At 37.1% G+C, this 21193-nt stretch overlaps 2 protein-coding genes and 1 long non-coding RNA gene across 5 annotated transcripts in view; 1 reads left to right on the top strand and 2 right to left on the bottom strand.

The window, feature by feature from the left end:
* gfra4a (GDNF family receptor alpha 4a) overlaps nucleotides 1–6178 on the top strand; it is a 112712-nt gene extending 106534 nt beyond the window's left edge. Inside the window, exons 7-9 of one of the 3 annotated variants that reach the window (XM_083540250.1) lie at nucleotides 3108–3292; nucleotides 3633–4059; nucleotides 4147–6178. In XM_083540250.1, coding sequence (XP_083396376.1) covers nucleotides 3108–3292; nucleotides 3633–3767 — 320 coding nt within the window. In that variant the 3' untranslated portion in view covers nucleotides 3768–4059; nucleotides 4147–6178. The remainder of the gene's footprint in view (nucleotides 1–3107; nucleotides 3293–3632; nucleotides 4060–4146) is intronic. The other 2 variants (XM_083540251.1, XM_083540252.1) reach the window with 2 other exon arrangements.
* An 8785-nt stretch (nucleotides 6179–14963) lies between these two features.
* LOC310725366 lies at nucleotides 14964–16981 on the bottom strand. Its single transcript, XR_014533340.1, has 2 exons — nucleotides 16407–16981; nucleotides 14964–16301 (listed from the first exon to the last, which is right to left on the bottom strand). It is a non-coding gene; the product is annotated as an uncharacterized lncRNA (long non-coding RNA).
* A 237-nt stretch (nucleotides 16982–17218) lies between these two features.
* Nucleotides 17219–21193, bottom strand: part of atrn (attractin) — a 60641-nt gene continuing 56666 nt past the window's right edge. The window contains exons 29-30 of the mRNA XM_083540208.1: nucleotides 17606–17720; nucleotides 17219–17491 (exon numbers count right to left, since the gene is read on the bottom strand). Coding sequence (XP_083396334.1) covers nucleotides 17367–17491; nucleotides 17606–17720 — 240 coding nt within the window. The 3' untranslated portion in view covers nucleotides 17219–17366. The remainder of the gene's footprint in view (nucleotides 17492–17605; nucleotides 17721–21193) is intronic.

The raw sequence follows: 21193 nt of genomic DNA, 5'->3' as shown, positions 1-21193 counted from the left end.
ATAAATAAAATAGCTCAAATTCCCTATATGGATTGCACCAGGGATTGAGTTATGTAAAACAAATATAGTCTTTTTCTAAAGAGGGAAGACAAATGTTTTTTGCACAAGATTTTTCACAAGAATTATACTTATTATTTTTAAAGTAAATGATGCAACATTTTAGCACGAAATCATTAGTCTAGTTCAGATACAACACACCCCAGAATTCTGGAAATTAAAAGTTATCTTTAACATATTAAAGCAAACTATTTTAAATATGTATTAGCTTTAAAGGTTGTACGTTCTATTACCCTTGGCAGTGTTCCAAACCCTTAGAGTTCTGTGTGAACCCATGTCTATGTGAACTTTGGTTAGCAATGGCTATTTTGAAGCTGACTCTAAACTTCATGATCACCAAAGAAAACCGTTGTGGAGGTAAGAAGCCGTGACAAAGCATTTTTTTTACGTGACAGCTTTGGCTCACAGCTCAATGGCATGACAGAGTGTAGCTTGGCTGCTTACAGTAGTGCTAACTCAGAGGCAATAGTGAGAAGTGATCACAGAGTCCACTACTAGCCCTGAAAGTTCCTGCTCTCCAGCAAGTGTCTATTTCTGAAATGTCTGCTACTGTATTTTAATTGCTCTGGGTGCACACTTCACTGCTCTCTCTTTCTTTCTTCCTGTCTCTTTGTCTCTCTCTCTCACACACACACACACACACACACACACACACACACACACACACACACACACACACACACACATTGTCAGAGGCTATGGCTTGTGAGAGAGCGAGTGTGTATTGGTTTGAGTCTAAGCGCTGACTCTGATGTCTCAGTAATTGCGTGTAATGTGGCTCCCTGCAGTAAAACTAATGGTGCAAAGAGTCAGAGAGTTGCAAAGAGGAGAAAAGCAAAGATCAGCGCCGAAAGCAGCTGAGGTTTTATTTATTTATTTATTTATTTATTTATTTATTTATTTATTTATTTATTTATTTATTTATATTTATTTAAAAGTGAAAACTCATTTAGAATGAACCTCATCTCACAGGTGTACCACTAAATGACCATCATCCTCAGTGCAACATTATGATTCTCTATATACCTACACAATTACACATGAATGTAAATCAACAATATATATGTATGTGCTGTATAAATGTATGACTGTTTTCAAATCATGTTAATCTGCAAGCATGACACTATACCTAGTATTGATTGTCTGTAAAGAATTTACTGGAATTCTGTGTGTGTGTGTGTGTGTGTGTGTGTGTGTGTGTGTGTGTGTGTGTGTGTGTGTGTGTGTGTGTGTGTGTGTGTGTGTGTGTAAAATTTTAGGAGATGTTATTTGTTCAGAGGCACACCGTCTTTACAAATTTTCTTCAAATTATTGTTAAAAATTATTTCGGCAAAGGCTGTTATTTAGACAAAGACAAATGTATTAAGACAAAAGCTGTTTACAATCAATTTAGTCATTGCCTATTCACATCCTGTAGCTTTGTCTATCTATGTTGCACCATACCATTCGGCAGTTAGAGCAACATGAGATATAACACCTCACCTACATTTATCTAGCTATAAATCTATTATTATTACTATTCAGCTACTTAGATGGTCATATCAGGGCAGTGTTGTGTTTGGGTAACTGACTGTCCATGTAAATGTTCCTAGATAGGATTGTACCAAGTCTGTTAAATATATGCACTATTTTTATTTTAAAGGGAGTGAATACTGTATCTGTACTGTGTAGCCAATTGCATTTTCACATGTGTGTAAAAAGACACTTCAAACATTGACATGTTGGAAGGAAAAAATTATTTCGGGAAAAAAATGGAAAATATATGAAATCTGTATTTTACCAGAACAGCTGTGCACATCACTAGAATTAGAATCCCATAATGTTTTATTCACCACTGGTTCTTTTCAGCATTTCACACTCAGCTGTCAAATCACATGCTGCATTCCTTTGCAAAACACTGAAATGTGCATCTATTTCGTTAATAACATAATATAGCCACTAACAACAAACCAGTTTTTTGTAAGTGTAAAATCCCTCTGTGTTGCTGACCCCTCATATATACAATGTTGCATGCCAGATGATTTCGCTATGCCACCAATCATTTTCATTTTGTTGGAAGAAAATACTCTAGAGAGCTTATTCATTTCAGCCCGGCACTCACTCCACCTCCTGATTCCACTCATAACATTTCCTTTTTTTTTCGAGGCGCACAGCTCATTTGTGAAATCAGGCAGTGCGGTGAAGAGCAAATATCTATAGAGGCTCCTGCCATCAGTGGATAAACTCCTGCGAGTTATGCATTATGCCAGAGTCCTTGTAATGGGATTTGTCCACTCAGTGGACATCTTGGCAGCACTCCCAGGCAGCTATTTTAATTCTTATATCTACTTGAATGGGGATATCCAAATACAAGAAACAGACGACATTTATAGATGGATTTAATTGGCCGTTGAAATCTGGTAAACATTCATGTGTTGTGGTGAGAATCCAAATTCTGGTAATATCTTCAAAATTCATGTGCTCTGTATTTAATCATACTGTCTGTAAATATGATAAATATTTGAAGTACTGTTTTAGGCATATGGTGTTTAGGTGCTTAGTTTGTTTCCGAAATGTTCACAAGAAGAGTGTAATGACAAGCTATGACTGAACCAGTACTGTGTGCTGCACCAAAATGTAAGGTGTTATTTCCGAACCAAAATCTCTCAAAAATAATTGAAATTATATTTAATATATTCAAATAAAGTGATTAAGCAATTAATTGGTAGTCATGTGAATTTACAATGGTAAAGGAAAAGACACCCTTGATTTATTTAGCTGTGGGTACAGATATATTAAAAAAGTAAAAGCTATTCAGACATCCCCAACCACACTTGACATTCTGTGAATGTGAGTCCACTTTTTTGACTGGTAATTGATCTGTTGTTCATTGACTGTGCACTGGCTATGCTGAATGCTTTTCTTGGAAAGCGGTGCCTTGACTGCATTGTAAGCCTGGTGTTCAGAGAGGCATGGCAAAAAAACACAGGTTAACTAGAGAACGAACTGAAGCAAGAAAAAAAAATACAGCACTGATTTTGCCTTCTCTCTTCTTACATTTCTCAAAACAGAAAACGCAATCCTTGCCTTTGGCAACGACACTGACTCCAAATCACCAGCTAACCAGCCAGGAGCAGGCAGTCCAATGCCCAACACTCCCAATCAACACCATGCGACCAGTACCATAACAACCACCACCATCTCAATTAACGTGGAGAGCCAGCAGAACATCTTCCATTCGCAAATACCCACCCAGGTAAAAAAAAATAAATGTGTCACCTGATGATTCTGGGTGGTGCGGTTTCTTTCTGTGTATGTGTGTGTGTGCAGTTGAGGTTTATGTAGGTCAATTCCTGCTGCGCAAGTTACTAATGCAAGATACGTGACCAGAGGGTAAAACAGTGGGCGTGATGATAAATGAAAGGAGGTAGACCAAGCAAGTGAAAAAGAAACGAGAGGCGACAAGGCAGGCAGAACAGACAGAATGTCAGTACAAACAAAAATGACATGAACAGACATGCAAACTCATATGCATCATGGAGACCTAAATTCCCTCCATCCTCTGTTTTCATTTATTTTTTTCCCTTTAACAACAGATGAATGAGAGAGACAGACTACTGAGTGACTCGACCCTCCCATTACCTGATCTGTACAACAGCAGCCCTGGATGCATTGACCTGGCAGTGACAGCTTTTCTCCCCTCCATCCTGTTGCTGGTTCTTCATTTCTAAAATCAAACCAGCCAATCACAGCATCAGCAGCATGGAGTTGGGTTGGGGCAGTGTGTGAGGCTTTTTCATCAAACCCCTTTGGTGAGCGAAAAAGACAAATAAATATACGAGCACAAAAAGAGAGAACTATCCAAAAAGACTGTGACCCAAGTTTCCAGTCCACAATGTGAAATAGTGCTTTATTTTATGTGTACACTTCTATGACTGATACTTTAGACTGAATTGGGGTAAAGAGAGAAAGAGAGAGTGTGTGTGTGTGTGTGTGTGTGTGTGTGTGTGTGTGTGTGTGTGTGTGTGTGTATTTTATATATATATATATATATATATATATATATATATATATATATATATATATATATATATATATATATGTATATAGATGTGTGTGTATGTGTGTGTGTGTGTGTGTGTGTGTGTGTATAAGAATTTCTATGAAGGCCTATGTGTGTGTGTGGGGGGGGTTGGGGGGGTGTGGGGGGGAGACAAACAGAAGAAAAAAAAAGAAAATGAAAAAAAGAACGCACTTTGCAGTGCAAAAAAACTAATACTTTTTGTGACTTATCATATAGTCCCTAATCATTATTATTCCAATGTGTTCCAATTTGAGATACAGTGATTTTGGTACATCGGTACTGAGGAATCAGGTCAGTTCAGCAGCATGTGTAAGGGACAAAGCACAGTGACGAGTGTCTCGTTCAAGAGCTGTAATCATACACTAGTGTTTGCGGAGATGATGACTCACAGGATGATGCTTTATTCCGATGGAATCACAGGGATGTTTAAATAATATGATGTACTTTATTTTTGTAATGTGTAGAAAAAAGTCAATTTCTCATTAGTGATATTCTCTCTTGATACAGTCATGATTTTTGTCTTCAGTGAACTGTGTGAACTACACACCTTTGTTTTACCCTCAGACTTACTGAACTGCCATGTGTTTGAACTTTTTTTTAGTGGATTATGAGTGAGGAAAAAAACCTTAACTTTTCCTTTAAAACAAATGCCATGCAGAACACACATACTGGGATAAAACACAAGCGTTTACACTGAACTGAGAGCTTATTCCATAAGCCCACCACCTGGATGTGGGTTCACAAAAACTCCACCTTTCAACCACAAATGAACCTGTGATGCATGGAATAAATCAAGCAGACCAGAACCAGCTCATATTCAGTTAAGCATTGAGTGGAATACACAAAATCTGTGAGTGAGGTGGCTATCCTGGCATGATTGGTGTTTCTCAACGTGACAGAGAAGCATCTCGCAAATGGATTTACTCCTGGGCTTCTCACACATGATTGGTTCATAAAGAATTGTGTGAAATGCAAAACAGCTATGAGTGATTAGACGAGCACACAAGGTACATATCAGTGGAGCATACTGAGAATCATGCAATCAAAAAGACATGCCAGAGTCACAAATCCACACTGGTGTGTGTGATCTCAAAATCCTTCACTTACCTTAACTACAAGACCAGCAGCAAACTGTAAAAAGGCAAAATTGGAACACTGAGGATTGGAAATGCTTTCCTTTTCAAGTAAATCCAGGTTCCATTTACATCATGATTTCCCTGATGAAGGAAAAGATTGTGAACAATTTGATTCCACAGAGTTTCTTGTGTAGCAGGACTAATGCTACCTGTAGGAGGTGGCAGTGTGATGGTGTGAGGAAAATGTTCCTTATTGTAACACTAAGACTTTACCACACAGCACAGCACAGCACAGCACAGCACAGCACAGCACAGCACAGCACAGCCTACCCGAGCACAACCCCACCCTTTCACAGTTAGTTACATTTTACAGGAAGTGGATACTTTCAAAAGGATAACATATCATATAACACAGCATATGTTGCTCAATGGCTCCAGGAAAATGAGAGCAAATTGTTATTGCTTCAGTGGCAGACACAATTCCCAGCCCTCAACAGCAAGACTGAGGTGCCACACACTACTAGGCACTTAATAATCTGGCAACACCGTGACATTGAGGAAGGTTAAAAAAAAAAAAAAAGCTGTTTTTAAAGAAGGTCTACAAGAATTAGTTACACAACTAACATACATTAAATGGCCTAATTTCTCTCAGTTTCTGGATGTCATTATTCACTTTCACACAATGGTACTTAAAACACTGACACCTGACTGCATGGACTGCAGGAGCAAGTTGATGTGGAAATCTAAACAGCTGTTACAGCAGCCAATGGAAAATAAAACACAGCTCAACAAAAAGTGAAACCTTCTGTGTATTTGATATGCAGGAGCCACATTTCTTTTTTTTCTTTTGCTTGCTGCTAAATCTATTGACTAATCATCTACTTGGGACACAAAAAGGATGTGATGTTGGCAAGTGGGCAGAGTTTGTTTGATATAATTGTAATTTCTTGAAAAATAAAGTTGCCATATGAAGATGTACAAACTGCACAAAGCATGTTCTTCAGCAAACACTGTCACAGAGAGTAACATGCATTTTCTGTTGTTGTTGTTGTTCTTGTTGTTAGAGTCTAACCTTTGCACAGATTCCTGTCTGAAGTTGGTCTGAATGTGTTTTCAGGATATGGGTCAGCAAACACGGCTGTGCCTTAAATCTGGCCAGCTGCAAACGCTCAAAAAAAAAAAAAAAAAAAAAAAACATTACACACCACTGAACTGCTTTGAAGCCTTCATGACATATCTAATTATTCCCTCAAGCCCATGCGTATATATTCTGAGTCTCCTTTTTTATTTGTCCTGTGTGTTCATATTCCCAACCTCCAACAGCTGATGTCATGCGTCCTGCCTTGCATTCAGAAAGCAGCTCTCTTTGTAGGAAGCGTGATGGAGCGTCATTTGCACACTTCAAAGATAAAAGCTTCCACTCTCCATTAGCAGGATAAGACTAATATGTTATTTTGACCAAATTTCAAGGCAGCGTTGCATATATCATTTAGGTTTGAGTCTATAATTCTGTTCAGTAGTAGCTCTTAATCCAAATCTGAAAAAACATCAGACAGAATAGCCTCTCTAACCAGAAAAATCAAAGACTGTCGGTTACACTGGCAGCTTTATAGCTCGACTGACGTAACCTGACAGCAAGTGTGAAATTAGAAACTTCCTGCTGTCCCAGCGACAAACGGAATAGCAGAGATGTAGTCAGTAATAAGGGCTGCCCTGTTTTAAGTATCCAGTCCCTTAATAACTGAGACATAAATCTTTAAATAAGGCACAATAGGCATAGCTGAGATTGTATAGGAAACTATGTAGAATTACAATTTGTACATTATTTTATTATATTTAATTTAACACCATTTGGCTATCATATTAACATTCCCATAAGGCTGCTAGTTATAGACTCTACCTTGCTGCTAATATAATATGGTTCCTTGTATAATAGACATACTATCTTCCATTTATAGCATTTGGCAGAATCCCTTATTCAGAGCAACTTACATTTATCTCATACAACTAAGCAGCTTTGGGGTTAAGGGCCTTGTTTAGAGGCCCAGGGGTGGCAGCTTGGTGTGGCTGGGGTTTGAACTTACAACCTTCAGATCCAAAGTCCAACACCTTAACAACTAAGCTACCAACTCCCTTTATTACCACTTATCTTAGACGTAAGTAATAAAGTGTTACCCTCATAGTCCTTATAATAAACTACTATGTTGACTATAGTGTAATGATTTATTAATTAATATTACCTTGCTGACAAAATCATAATAACTAAATCAAACTGGTTACTCATTATTAGTATGCTGACAATTGTACTAAACTTTAATATTCAATTCTGGACACTAGTTACTTGTAAGAAAAAAAAGATAAAAAATAATGCATTTGTTCTATTATTTTTACATTACAGAAACTTGTGCTTCTGTAACAACAAAGTAAGGACAGTATATGCTCAATATATATTAATATGTATAAATGACATGGTGTTTCAACTCCTTTTGGTTTTCTCTACATGGTGATTAGTTACTAAATCATTGCACTTCAGTCAAAATATTAGTTGATTAAAGAGATTTGTGATTATTGAAGCACTACAATGATAACGTTATGCTACATTTGTAGTTGTTACAAATACGTTATGCTAAATGTGTAGTTGTTCAAGCCCTAATTAAGGAAAAGTATTCTACTGTGTGACTAGCTTTGTGATTGATAATGTAAAAATACTGGAAGAAGTTAAGTTAGGAACTATATTTTGATTTGCACTTACATTGCTTGATTGTCTAGTAGTGCAGTAATGACATTGAATGGCTAACATTTCACCCTGAATGAAAACGTTGAAATATCTGTGCATACCTCACATCAGTGAACTGTGCCAGAACAAATTCTGCCGAAACAAAATGCAGCTATTGAAGCCCAAAATGTTTAAAGCACCCATATATTATTACATTGAATTTTTTATTTTATTTGTTTTTACAGTGGTTGCTCTAAGAGCTGAAAGCACACTACTTGCCATTTAAAAAGAATTATAATAAAATAAATTATTTAAGGTTTTAGAGCTGTCATGGTGTGAATATTATGCAATTTATTATTTTACAACTTCTAATAACAAAAAGATGTGTGGCATTTTCTAACTGGGACAGTTTTAGATGCTAGAGGCCATTAAAACGGCTCTCTAGAAGAATTTTAGGACAGTTATGAAAAACAATGGAGGTTCATTTCATTCCCTGCTTACAAACTAAAAAAAAAGAAAAGATATATATATATATATATATATATATATATATATATATATATATATATATATATATATATATATATATATATATGTATATATATATATGTGTGTGTGTGTGTGTGTGTGTGTGTGTGTGTGTGTACATGCTGTAGCTTCCTTGCTAAAGTTCATTCTTGAACTACTTAAATGTGTTGTTCAAGTCACACTTTACATAAAGTACCCTTAAAATGTGTCAGCAGTGACCACCAGCTGCCACTTGCCTGCCTGGAATTCATTATCCTGGCTAAGCTTAAAAGCTAACAAGTAAAGTAAGCATGATAGTCCCTGAGGGCAGTATTTAGAGTTAGAGACTTATTTTTTAATCAATATATAAACTCGAAGTTTACAATAGTGGAGTAACTCAGGCGTTTAAGTAGATTTTTCAGGCGATCCATTCAGATAAAAAAAAGGCCATGTGTGTAGTTAATTCTCTGAGGCTACCAGATGTTTTATATACAAGTGTCTAGACAAATACGTTAAACACAAACACTTGCTTTGAAATAGAAAATGCTTCTTTCTATTTTGCACTATCAACTGCAATACAATGTAACACAAGAGCAAAAGACAACTAAATAATTAACAAATATAAAATAGAGAAATGAATACAATCATATGCAGCATGAATGAGAAAACAGCAAGCATTAAAATGAACATCTAAAAGGAGAATCAATTCTTTATCTAGATTAATAGGCTTAGTGGGAATTATCACATCAATCATCACTTTTAATGAACAACATGGCTTTCTTCTGTTTTTTTTCACAAAATAGTGTTGATCCAGAAAATTCTACAGGTTTGCACAATGAACTCTAGGCTTGGAGAAGTGAATTGACAGGTGATGACGTGTGTATATTGTGAATCTATAGTCAATTGGTATCCTGAATACGAAGCAATTGCTTGCAATAATTTAATTCAAGTTGCATCATTATACTATAAGTATAAGCTGACAGTCAGAAATATGGCTGTGGACTGAAATTCCCATCAGCCACTACACTATCCATTAAATGTCACATGTCACTCATCACTCACACATGGTTCCTTTTCACCCTTCTTTAGCACATATAGCACACATTTCACTGCGGTCTTGTATGTTTTCTTGATCAGGGTATGGTTTCTTTGTTACTTGGTTTTGGACTTTATTAAACATTAGGTGCACATGCTGCTCTTTCCATGACACTGATAAAGCACTCTGGTTGCACTTTAAGTCCTTACTTTAAGGAAGTGCTCATAATTTAAAATCACACGCAATAATCAGGATAAGCGGTCTCTCTGATTAAAGAGCTGTCTCAGCTGATTTTGTGCAAAAGGTCAAACCTTTCAATGAACTTCACAAGGATTAGAATATGAATCAATAGTGTCATTTATACACCGATCAGGCATTTCTTTATGGCCACTGATCAGGCATAACATTATGATCACCTGCCTAATATTGGGTTGGTCTACTTTTGCTGCCAAAAAATTCTGACCTATCGAGCATCATCATCATTAACTTCTTCAGCAATTTGAGATCGTCTGTTGGATCGGACCACATGGATCAGCTTTCGCTCCCACGTGCATCAATGAGCCTTGGCCGCCCATGACTCTGTCGCCGGTTCAACACTGTTCCTTCCTTGGAGCACTTTTGATAAACAATGACCACTGCAGACCAGGAACAGGCCACAAGAGCTGCAGTTCTGGAGAATCTCTGACCCCGTCGTCTAGACATCACAATTTGGTTCTTGTCAAACTCGCTAAAATCTTTACACTTGCCCATTTTTCCTGCTTCAAACACGTCTTCAAAACTTTGAGGACAAAATTTTATTCACTGTTTATTATTTCCAACCCTCAAACAGGTGCCATGATAAAAAGATAATCAGTTAAATTTACTCTCTTAAATTCACACCTCTCATAATGTGATAATGTCATAATGTTATGCCTGGTCTGTGTAGGTATTTAATATTGTACAGTCCAAAAATGACATTTAATGATTTTCGGTGTATTTACAACCCAAAATGTACATTTCCGCACCGTGGTCACAATAAATTGTCAGACAGTGGTGCTGGAGCAATGCTGCTCGTCAAAAGGAAAATCCACTTAAGCTCAAGGTCACAAATGAATGGTTTAAAACCGAACCCTGTTTTCGGGGAACTCCACTTCATGTGTGGCTGAATAGCGAACAAGTCCGTAGTTATATAAGAGGTCTGAATTCTGATGTGTGCAATTTCCTCGTGATCGCCTCCGAACCACTTGCTTGGAAAATTTCTCTATTAACAAGGATACACACTCATGCCAACATCTCTGCCATATTCAGATAGATTTAAATTGTGCTACATTTTGGTCCAATTATGCCACTGCAGAGCTTGCAAACCTGGGAGAACAGAGACATGTGCATTTGTCTGACAGCTTCCTCTCGAAATCACACCTTTACAGCGCTGAATCTAATTGGAGCCAACTCTTCTGCAGAGGAGGCACATCGAAGTGAATGGCAGGAAGCCCAACAAACTGCTAATGAGACACATAAAATAAGCTGCATTTCTCTCAGGAATTTAGAGCAACAGTGACACAAACATGTCTGCAGAGGTCATGGGTAATTTGTCATAATACGACAGAATTACATCAAGAGTTGTTATGACAATCCCCGAACCCCAGGTGTTGATGGCAGGTAGTGTTAGCACACAGCGTGCTAAAAGTGTGAAGTGGTATCATATTCAGTTATTGCAAACATAAATATTTCACAGAAGGATGTGGCGCAACAATGAGTGTTTGCATTGAGCTTTCGCAAACCATAAAGTTCCGAATTAATTATACACAAGTAATGCACACAAAGTAAAGTCTGCCAAATGCCATAAATGTAAATGTAATAGCAGTCAATGAAGACATTCTTTTTATGTCTGTTTAATTGTTGATATAGTAAACCTGCTTCGGCTAATATATAAAAGAAAATCTCCTAGCTATAAAATAAAACACAAACAAAATGAGAGTCCCAAAATGTGATAATTGAGTAGATTCTGATCTTCAGGTGTAAAAACTAGAACCTACCTTTCAGTCTCAGTTCTCAACCAGCAATATGTCAGATTGGGTGCTGATTAAAATGAGTCATTGCGTGATTAATTAGATGAATTACTTTTGCAATTATTACAGATATGAAACATTGTTTAATGCAAGTGTTGATTATTTAACTTGACTAAAATGTACAATTAATATACAATGGTTTATTGTATGGTAGTACATATACTTACTCAGAACTTTAGTAGAAATACCTGTACGCCTACTGATTCATGCAGTTTTAATAAGTCAAAAGTGTGGCTGCAGTGCATTACATAAAATAAAGCGGATATGGTTTATTCTGAGATTTACTCAAAATAGGGCAATAAAAAAAGAATCCAGTGAATAGCAGCTCTGAAAACAATGATTCTGTGGAACACCTTGAGGTCAAAGGGAGACCGACCAGGCTGGTCTGAGCTGACAAAAAGGCTACAGTAAGTCACATAAGCTCTTTAAAAAATGTAAATGAACAGAAAAGTGTGCCAGAATGGACAACAATGTCAATCCTTGAGGTAGCTACAACAGCCAAAAATCGCAACGGGTTCCAGTTATTTTACTTGAGAAACGAAAGCTCAGGTTGAAGTGGGAAAGGGCTTACAAACACTGGGTAGTTGAAGACTGCAAAACATAACTTGGTCTATAGAATATTGATTTCTGTTGAGGCATCCCTATGGTAGGGTCTGAATCCATGAACCCATTGATGCTTTGTGTCAACAGTGCATGGTGTATATGGTGCATGGTGTATATTTTTCTTGGCACATGTTGGGCCTGTTACAGTTTTTCTTGATTGACTTGACACATTTCTCCAAACTCAGGTCATTTCTCTCACAATAAGTAGCTTAGCCAACAAAGCACTTTTTATCTCGGGCAAAAAGTTCAATTTTACTGCATAATGAAGCCCTGCGTTATACTTCGAGAAATGAAATTAATGGGAAAAAAATAACCACAATACGTTTTTACATGAATATAAAGGTCTCACTAACCCTAGTAAATAAATTATGCATGCAACTTCTAATTTATATAAATACAATATGTACTATCCATTGAAGAAAATGACAAAGGTTCAGGTGGTGCTGTTAAATATTTTGAGAGCAGTGACCTGATTTTGGAGAAATGTCTCAAACAATTTACCCATCATCTAATGATTACTTCCAACATGAAGCACAAAGCAAACTGCTTTTATGAACATGGCAATGAGTTCAATGCTCTATGGCCTTCACAGTCAGTCCCTTTTAAATTCAATGAAAACGCTTATGGGATGTGGTAGAATGAGATTCACAGCATGAAAATGCACCCAAATGTCTGTAGGAATTGCTTGAGATCAGGTTTTGGAAAAAAAAAAAAAACACTAATAATTTCCTGATTTTTTTTACACTACATTGGGATTATTTGGCATTATCTGAGCTCAGAACATTGCTTTAAGTGTCGGTGTTTTGAAGTGATTGCAAAACTGTAAACATAGGCGAACACTTTAGATCTGTGAACCTTCTGTGAAACAGGAACTTCCCCTTTCTGAGGCTAAACTCAGAATAATGAGAAGTGTCTAAAAGCGAACCATATCCACAATAAAGCATCTTTTTCTCCTGGATTTGTTTACCACTCAAGGTAAGATCGTTTTCACACCATAACCCACACAAGTCAGGGTACACAGTTCGTCTAGATTGCCTGAGGTAAAGCAACAGTATTTTTGTTGCAATCTCAAAGTGGCTAATCAGACGATTTCAGCCAAACAGTCAAGCTCAGTGTACAACCCCTACAGTAGCTCTGGTACAAATAAAAGTTTCTAAACATTTGTAACGGTTAGGAAATAACAGTAGGCTTAACAGGTTTTTGATAATTGGTGGGAATATACTGTAGACTAGTTAGTTAAGATGGTTGTAGCCCCGGGTTTTGCTTGTGAAGACTGCACTTAAAACAGAAAACAACAGGAAGACCAGAAAGCGGACTATAAGAGAAAGTCAGAGCATTTGAACAAACATCGGCATTACAAATACGCTAATTTTGAAGGAAACCACTAGGTAACAACAACCAAAACCTAAACAGGTCGAAAGAACAGCAGCTGATAACAGGTATGTTGAGCGCTATGAAGAAAACCCCAAAAACAGCCAGTGATGGAAAGCCTAAAGTGTGGAGGAAAAAAATAATCTGCTTATTAACCAAAACATACAAGTTAAAGCGCACTAGAATGTGCATTGTTGGAATGGGTTCACTATTCTCTATTGCCACCTGTATTGATGGTGTAACTCAATGTAAGCAGCAGAGGGAATTTAGAAGCCTACAGAAATTTATTGTACAAATTTACAACAAAAAAAAAACATTTATTCAGTCAAATTTTGAATCATTGCAGCAAGAAAGTCATCTGTAGACAAAAGTGGAAGGTATTAGACTGTTTAGAATGAGTCACCAGACCTTAACTGGATTGAGCATGCAACTCTGAAGAGATGTTCTGAACTTCTGAAGAGGAGCCTCACGTGAAAAAATGCAACAGTTTGGTGATGTCAGTTGGTCACTGGATTAATGACAATATTGAAAGCAAAAGATATGCAATCAGATTAATTGCATCTATTTCAGCCTATTTAAATGTTTGGTAGTCTGTTTCATGTTTAACACCTCTAGATAGTATTATCAAATGCTGAAAGCTGCTCATGTTTCCATCTATGATCTTATATTCATTTTTTGATTTCAAATCCAAATTTTTTCAGTGTAGGGCATCAGAGGTTGTGAGAGATTGTAGCTATGCAATAGATTCTCAACTCAACCCTCTGGTGAAGGCAAAGAAAAAAAGAAAGAAAAAAAAAAAGTCTTGCACTCGTTTTTAGGGGCAGAAATGAATGGCTTATGTCTGAGGTAGTCCTTTTTTTTTTTCTTCTCATCGCCATAAGTACAGCAAACAACTTACTTTTCCCAACATGGAAGTAGACTCGCTCTCAGAATCAAATCAAAGTGCTTGTAAACTTAGTTAACAAAAAATTACTCCAATATATATATATATATATATATATATATATATATATATATATATATATATATATATATATATATATATATATATATATATATATATATATATATATATATATATATTATATAGTCCAGTTATAAGTTGCCTACATGGGGATAAATTTTTTTTTTTACTATTATTAACACACGTTTTGCCAGCTGACTGACTGATCAAATGATTTTAATTAAACGTGATTAAGGCAATGATACCTTTCCATTAGGTATTTAATATGTATATATTTAAACGTGTATACATATGTATAATAATACACACATATACATATGTATATATATATATATATATATATTTAATGAGCAAACATTTCTAAAAAGAGATCTAATCGGCAACCCTGTTGCTGTGTTTACCCCTAGACAGTTGATGTTTCTCTTACATTTTTAATAAATACAGAACCCTTTATTACAGCATTTATTATAGACAAAACATTTCTTCCTTTATGTACATGAATAATTACAACTTCAGGTACCATTTCAGGACTGATATTACTGTTTTATTTTTTTGTTTTTACACATCATATTTGTGCTTAATTTAGAGTTTGTTCATGATGACATTCGCTATCTTACATACAAAAAAGAAGCTGCAGTGAGCTCCCACTGTAAAAGCCGGGGGACGCTCCACCTGCCAAGCAAGTCATTCAACAGAAATGGCATTCACATTAATGTTCATTGTTATTACAAAAAGAGTGCATCTGCTGCTACATTATACACATTAAACTATAGATCCCGATATCTACAGTGATTACTGTACAGAAAGCAAGTGGTGGGGTTGAGGCATACTATAGGACTGGGTAAAGTTCTCTTTGAAACCTGAAATAAATGGTTAATTGGCTCCCACACCAAAAGACTAGACTCCTTTCATGTCTCTGTTCCACACTGTGTGTAAAAGTGAGTGTGAGCACTTGTCATACCTAGTTTCGTACAACTTATTATATGCTGCCTAAAACTGCAGAAATGAGCTTCTATCGTACTTCCAGTTGAGCAGGTATTAAAGTGGACAGTCCCGTTCAGAATAACCCCCGAGCTATTGGTTCCTCTTTATCATTTCAATGGATCTTAACATTTAATCCATCAACCTGAAAGGCAGTTTCTCCGTCATAATCATAGCAGTTCTCAGTTCGATGTGATTTAGCCGTGGAAGGTCTTGTTTGGTTGCAGCAGTCTGATCGACCATAATGTTTGTGAAAGGCCTGTGTCGCGTCAATCATGGCTCAGCCATTGCAAGGGAATTGACAAGTAGGCAATCGGAGACACATAAAACCAATCTAGGTTCCATTCTGCAGCCTCGTCACAAGTCGTTATATACAGAGTGCATGACAGTGTAATACACAGAGTAATAACTGAAATGACACTTGCATGGGACAAACAAGAGAGAAATAAATGGTTTCTGCACCTTACTTCATTAGGCTGTAATGAAGTGCAAAAGGCACAAAACACGCCGGCATCCGAACATATTCTAGCGGAAAAAATTATGAGGTTACACGGAATTCAAATTCATCTACATAAAAATAAACGTCTCAATAAACGGGGACGCAAGAACACTGGGGTGAGGTGGGGGGGAGGGGGGAATAAAATAAATAAAATACAAGGGGATGAGTAGAAAGCTCACTGAATTGAGATTTTCCTCTAGACAACTAAATCAAATCTTTTGAAATTAACTGAATTCAATACCTCTAAAAATTTGTTTAAAAAAAACCTTGAGGTAAATACATACATACAAAACCTCGAATCGAAAGTTGTATACATTTCAAATGGCCTTATTTGTCTCTCATCTGCCATTTTGTCTAAAGTTACATCTCCTCTTCAAACCCTAAAAAACACAAAATCCAACACTTACACATGCACACATTAAAAATGTAAATGCAAGTACTCGACAACAAAGAAAAAAGAAAAATGTGTGCGATTGAGTGCGTGCCTCAAAAACAGCAGTGTCTGAAATGGCATCTGGCATTCTGAAAACTCTAAAAGCTGCTGCCCAGATTTAATCCTAAGGCTTTTGCCTTATACGTTCTCACAGCTCCCTCAGGTTCTGTTTCGAGTCGGAAGTTAGAACGAGTCTAAGAAATAGCATGGGGTCTCAAATGGGATACAGAATATCTGGCAAAAAGGATTTAAAAAAAAAAAAAAAAAAAAAAAAAAACCCTTCTATGCATCGAAAACACTGATAAATGCCCGAGCAATGATCTGTGTCAAAAGACCATTGAAAGTGACTGAAGTGAAAAGATGAAAATAAATTGGCTGCTTTTCACAAATTGAAAAATGGCATGAAGTAGTTTCACTGTGAAAATGACCCACTTCAGTCTCCCACATAAAAACTTGCACAAACAAATACTTTCCAAATCGCAGAATTCCACTGCATATCGAGCCATGATTTAAGGGACACAGACACACAAACTGCCTCATCACCGATCTTCGTTTTTGTTTGGTTTTGCTAATGGTTTAAGGGTATGTGCACGTGTACGTATACAATAGCTAGCTATGGATGGTCTGACTGTATGTTGCCATGGAGACCATGGTGCAGCAGTGCAGGGGAACCTCCTCCTGAGCATAAAAACGGAATAAAACAGGGAACAATAATAATAATAATAATAATAATAAGTTAAATATCACATAGCAGATACGAATCGGAAGTCCTATCTGCAGTCAGTTAGAGGTAAGAAAGGGATTTCCCCCATCTGCCTCTCTCCATGTGCGCGTCTCTCCCTCGTCACATTCTGCTTTTCTGCACCATGGACTGGGAGCCTCAGTTCTCCAATTAGAAGGCATCCTTGCTCCACCTGTGAGTATGTGACCTCCGCCGTTTGTGGGTTGCATGTGTCCGTGGCTTAGTCCTGGCGGAGGTCAAAGCTCAGGAATCGCGGGTGATGGGCAAAGGTCAGATGCACGTAGCCGGCTGTGCTATTGGCTGCTGCTTACGGTTACGCAGCCCTCCAGTTTTCTCCTTATAGCATACACACAACTGCTGAGACACGTCCACCAGGGCACTCGCTACAGCCAGGCCTAAAACAGACAGACAGGGAGAGAAAGGTTTTTACTGAAAATAGGTAGCTTACTCAGCGTAATCAGCCGCCTATGAAGAGTAGATTAAGAGACTTCGAGACTGAGAGCCCCCACCTGATTGTCCTGGGGTTGGGATGCCTCCGGGGCCTCTGGGTAATCTGATAAAGATGGACAGCACTGCTGCTTTATTCCCAAAACAAGGTTCCAATGCTATGGGCTTTGGCACTGCCTGCAGACACAGATGCAAATCAGGAATTTTGATGCTGATACTGCGGTCTTTCTCTCTTTATAACGCAAACACACAAACGCAAAATTTGGCGAAATATCCATACTTTTCACAGACATAGCTTTGAATGCAGCTAGTAAGTGCTAAATCTCTGAACTTAACTTATGGACCAAATGGAAATATTTTTGACGATGTTTATAATTCCCGTCCTTGTGGAGGTTATTTGTTCTCCACTATTGATATAAAAACACGACCCCTCATACATACATGCATACATTCAAGTGGTGAAACTGAATACAAATATTTTATTAGAACAGATAATATGCTGTAAACCAATACACATACAGATACACTATGCGCGGATCTTATGAGATGAAGCAAAAAAAAAAAAAAAAGAGAAATTGCAAGGTTTTTAATTTAATGTTGAACTCTCACTGACTCATGGGTTTTACATAAAAAAAACAAAGATTGTTTTTTTTTTAATTGAAAACATTGTTCTCTCATTCATATTACTGGGAAGTTAGTTAACAGTGGTGTGTGTTTCTGATTTGTTGTATTTTACATCTGCAGCATGTGCATTATACATTGAAGCTGCTTTAGAGCAAGTGCACTGAGCTGCATAGCTATAACTTTAACAATGCTGTAACACCTTTTATTTCATGTTTTTTATTTTATACAAGTAATTATCTTTTTAAAAAACTACTAGATATGTGTTATAACTAAAATAGAAAGTACTTCTATCACTAGTAGCCAAGCTTACATGAATACCTGGTACAGGATAAAAGCAATGTGTAGCACCTCAAACACTACTAATACACACAGACTTCATAAACATACCGTGATAAAGCTTAAAACATGTTTAATTACAGTGGTGTCTATAATCAGTGGGTGTCCATAATCTGGCCGGGACTAAAAGCACATGCCCTCTTTCTCATTTGAAAGCGAAATCGTGGCACTTCACTCTTTCACACAAACACATTCCAACACTGACCCGATTTAATCATTTATTTCGCTTCACACCCCTAAGGTTTACTCACTAGCTCATGCTTCAACATACACGCAGAACCACACTAAAAAAAACAACAACAAAAAATTTAGTGCATGGCCTCCTAATCTTGCCTAATTTTACATTTGCCTTTACCTTCCACCCTTTACACTCAAGTTTTTTTCTATTGCGCTCCTCTTCCGAAAATTTAATTACAGCCTTTAAAGTGTGTCCAGAACGTACGTGTGTGTGTGTGTGTGTGTGTGTGTGTGTGTGTGTGTGTGTGTGTGTGTATGTGCACGCGTGCGTGTGTGCGTGCGCATTCTATTTGGACTAGAGAGATTATCTTAGGCACCAAGACTGAGCCAGCAAAACAGAGGTTCTGTTTAATTAACTCCTATAAGGGGGTAGGAGACAGAAGAAGAAAGAAGCAAGATGCTAGAAAGAGGCAGGTGAAGGAGAACAGAATTAGAGCAGAATATAAAAGTGATGTCAAACCTACATGTAATCAAACAAGACAACTTGATAATTACAAGGTCTGCTAAAGTAATGTGAAATTATTTCGAAGAGTAAAAAATAAATAAATTGAAAGAAAAGAAAATTGTCTTTTTTTAAAAAAAGAGACGCATCGCAACAGTATGCAAACAACTAAGAAAGAAAACAACTGAATGGTTAGCAGTCATGTCTTAAATGCGCAGAATGTGGGTTAAAACGGGTTAGGAAAAGAATATATTGCCCTAAAAAACAAACTACAGTATTCCTCCTACATTTCTCTTGAAGATCAAAAGGATATCCATTCCTCTTTTTCCATATCAGTTGATTTGATTTCTATTTCCCTTCAAACACTAAAATCACCTCAGTAGGTGTGAAGTAAAAAGTGCTGTTTCTGGATATCCACCTCCCCACAGAGATTTAATATAACCTGAATTAAACACATTAACTCTGGCTAAAGAAATAGTATTTTCAGCATTCATACACAGTACAGACCAAAAGTTTGGACACACCTTCTCATTCAAAGAGTTTTCTTTATTTTCATGGCTATGAAAATTGTAGAGTCACACTGAAGGCATCAAGGGCTATTTAACCAAGAAGGAGAGTGATGGGGTGCTGCGCCAGATGACCTGGCCTCCACAGTCACCGGACCTGAACCCAATCGAGATGGTTTAGGGGTGAGCTGGACCGCAGAGTGAAGGCAAAAGGGACAACAAGTGCCAAGCATCTCTCTGGGAACTCCTTCAAGACTGTTGGAAGACCATTTCAGGTGACTACCTCTTGAAGCTCATCAAGAGAATGCCAAGAGTGTGCAATGCAGTAATCAAAGCAAAAGGTGGCTACTTTGAAGAACCTAGAATTTGACATTTTAGTTGTTTCACACTTTTTTGTTATGTATATAATTCCATATATAATTCCACATGTGTTAATTCATAGTTTTGATGTCTTCAGTGTGAATCTACAATTTTCATAGTCATGAAAATAAAGAAAACTCTTTGAATGAGAAGGTGTGTCCAAACTTTTGGTCTGTACTGTATATATATATATATATATATAAAACACACACACACACACACACACACACACACACACACACACACACACACACCCACCCACACCCACACCCACACCCACACACACACCCACACACACACACACACACACACACACACACACACACACACACACACACACACACACAGGGCTGTGTCCATGTCATTTAAACATGGAGCTGATTGAGTGATTGCATGGTCAAAAAAAACATACAATCGTGTACATGCAAATATGTATTCATAAAAGATGAGTCATGAGACATGACCTGTTGACACTGCATTGTAGTTACATACACCAAGGACAGGATTACATGACTGAAGAATTCCCAGCAATCATTTTCATGCATATTGCATAATATGAAAGAATGCACTGGGCTTATATGTAGAAACTTCAAAACAGGAGAAATGACACACTTTGAACTCTTTGAACGTACAAAATGAACCTATATAACCTTGTGCAATCTAAAAACATCTATACCATCCTTCTTAGCAAGTCATTCACTTAGTTTGCAGATTTTCTTCTTTGAAGGATCTTTGAAACATCTGAAGTTATGGCTTAAGGATTAGCCTCTTTGGTAGACCTGAAATTAAATTATTTCTTTTTCTGGGTCAACACTGAGGCAACCCAACCCTCTAAACCTGCTACAGAATTTGAAAATATAATGCTGCAGTGTTCTGGAGCAGACTCTAAAGCCACACTTGGAGCAGTAAACAACATCGTTATACTGCAATTAGGAAGGAAATAAACTCGCCAATTTCTTGGACATTATGCAGTTTGGATCTCGCAAGTGGTCCATCTTCTGTGATCTAAAAGGAGCACGTTTTTGTTCACACCAACAAGCAGCCATCGTGGTGCAAAAACTGGCAAGCTATAACTTGCACTATTGTAATTATTATTAGTGTTAGATTTATGTTTTTTGTTTTGTTTTTTAAAATATACTGTACAA

The sequence above is a fragment of the Silurus aristotelis genome (assembly GCF_946808225.1).
Source record: "Silurus aristotelis genome assembly, chromosome: 4".
NCBI lineage: Eukaryota > Metazoa > Chordata > Actinopteri > Siluriformes > Siluridae > Silurus > Silurus aristotelis.
This window is presented reverse-complemented; position numbering and strand designations above follow the sequence as displayed.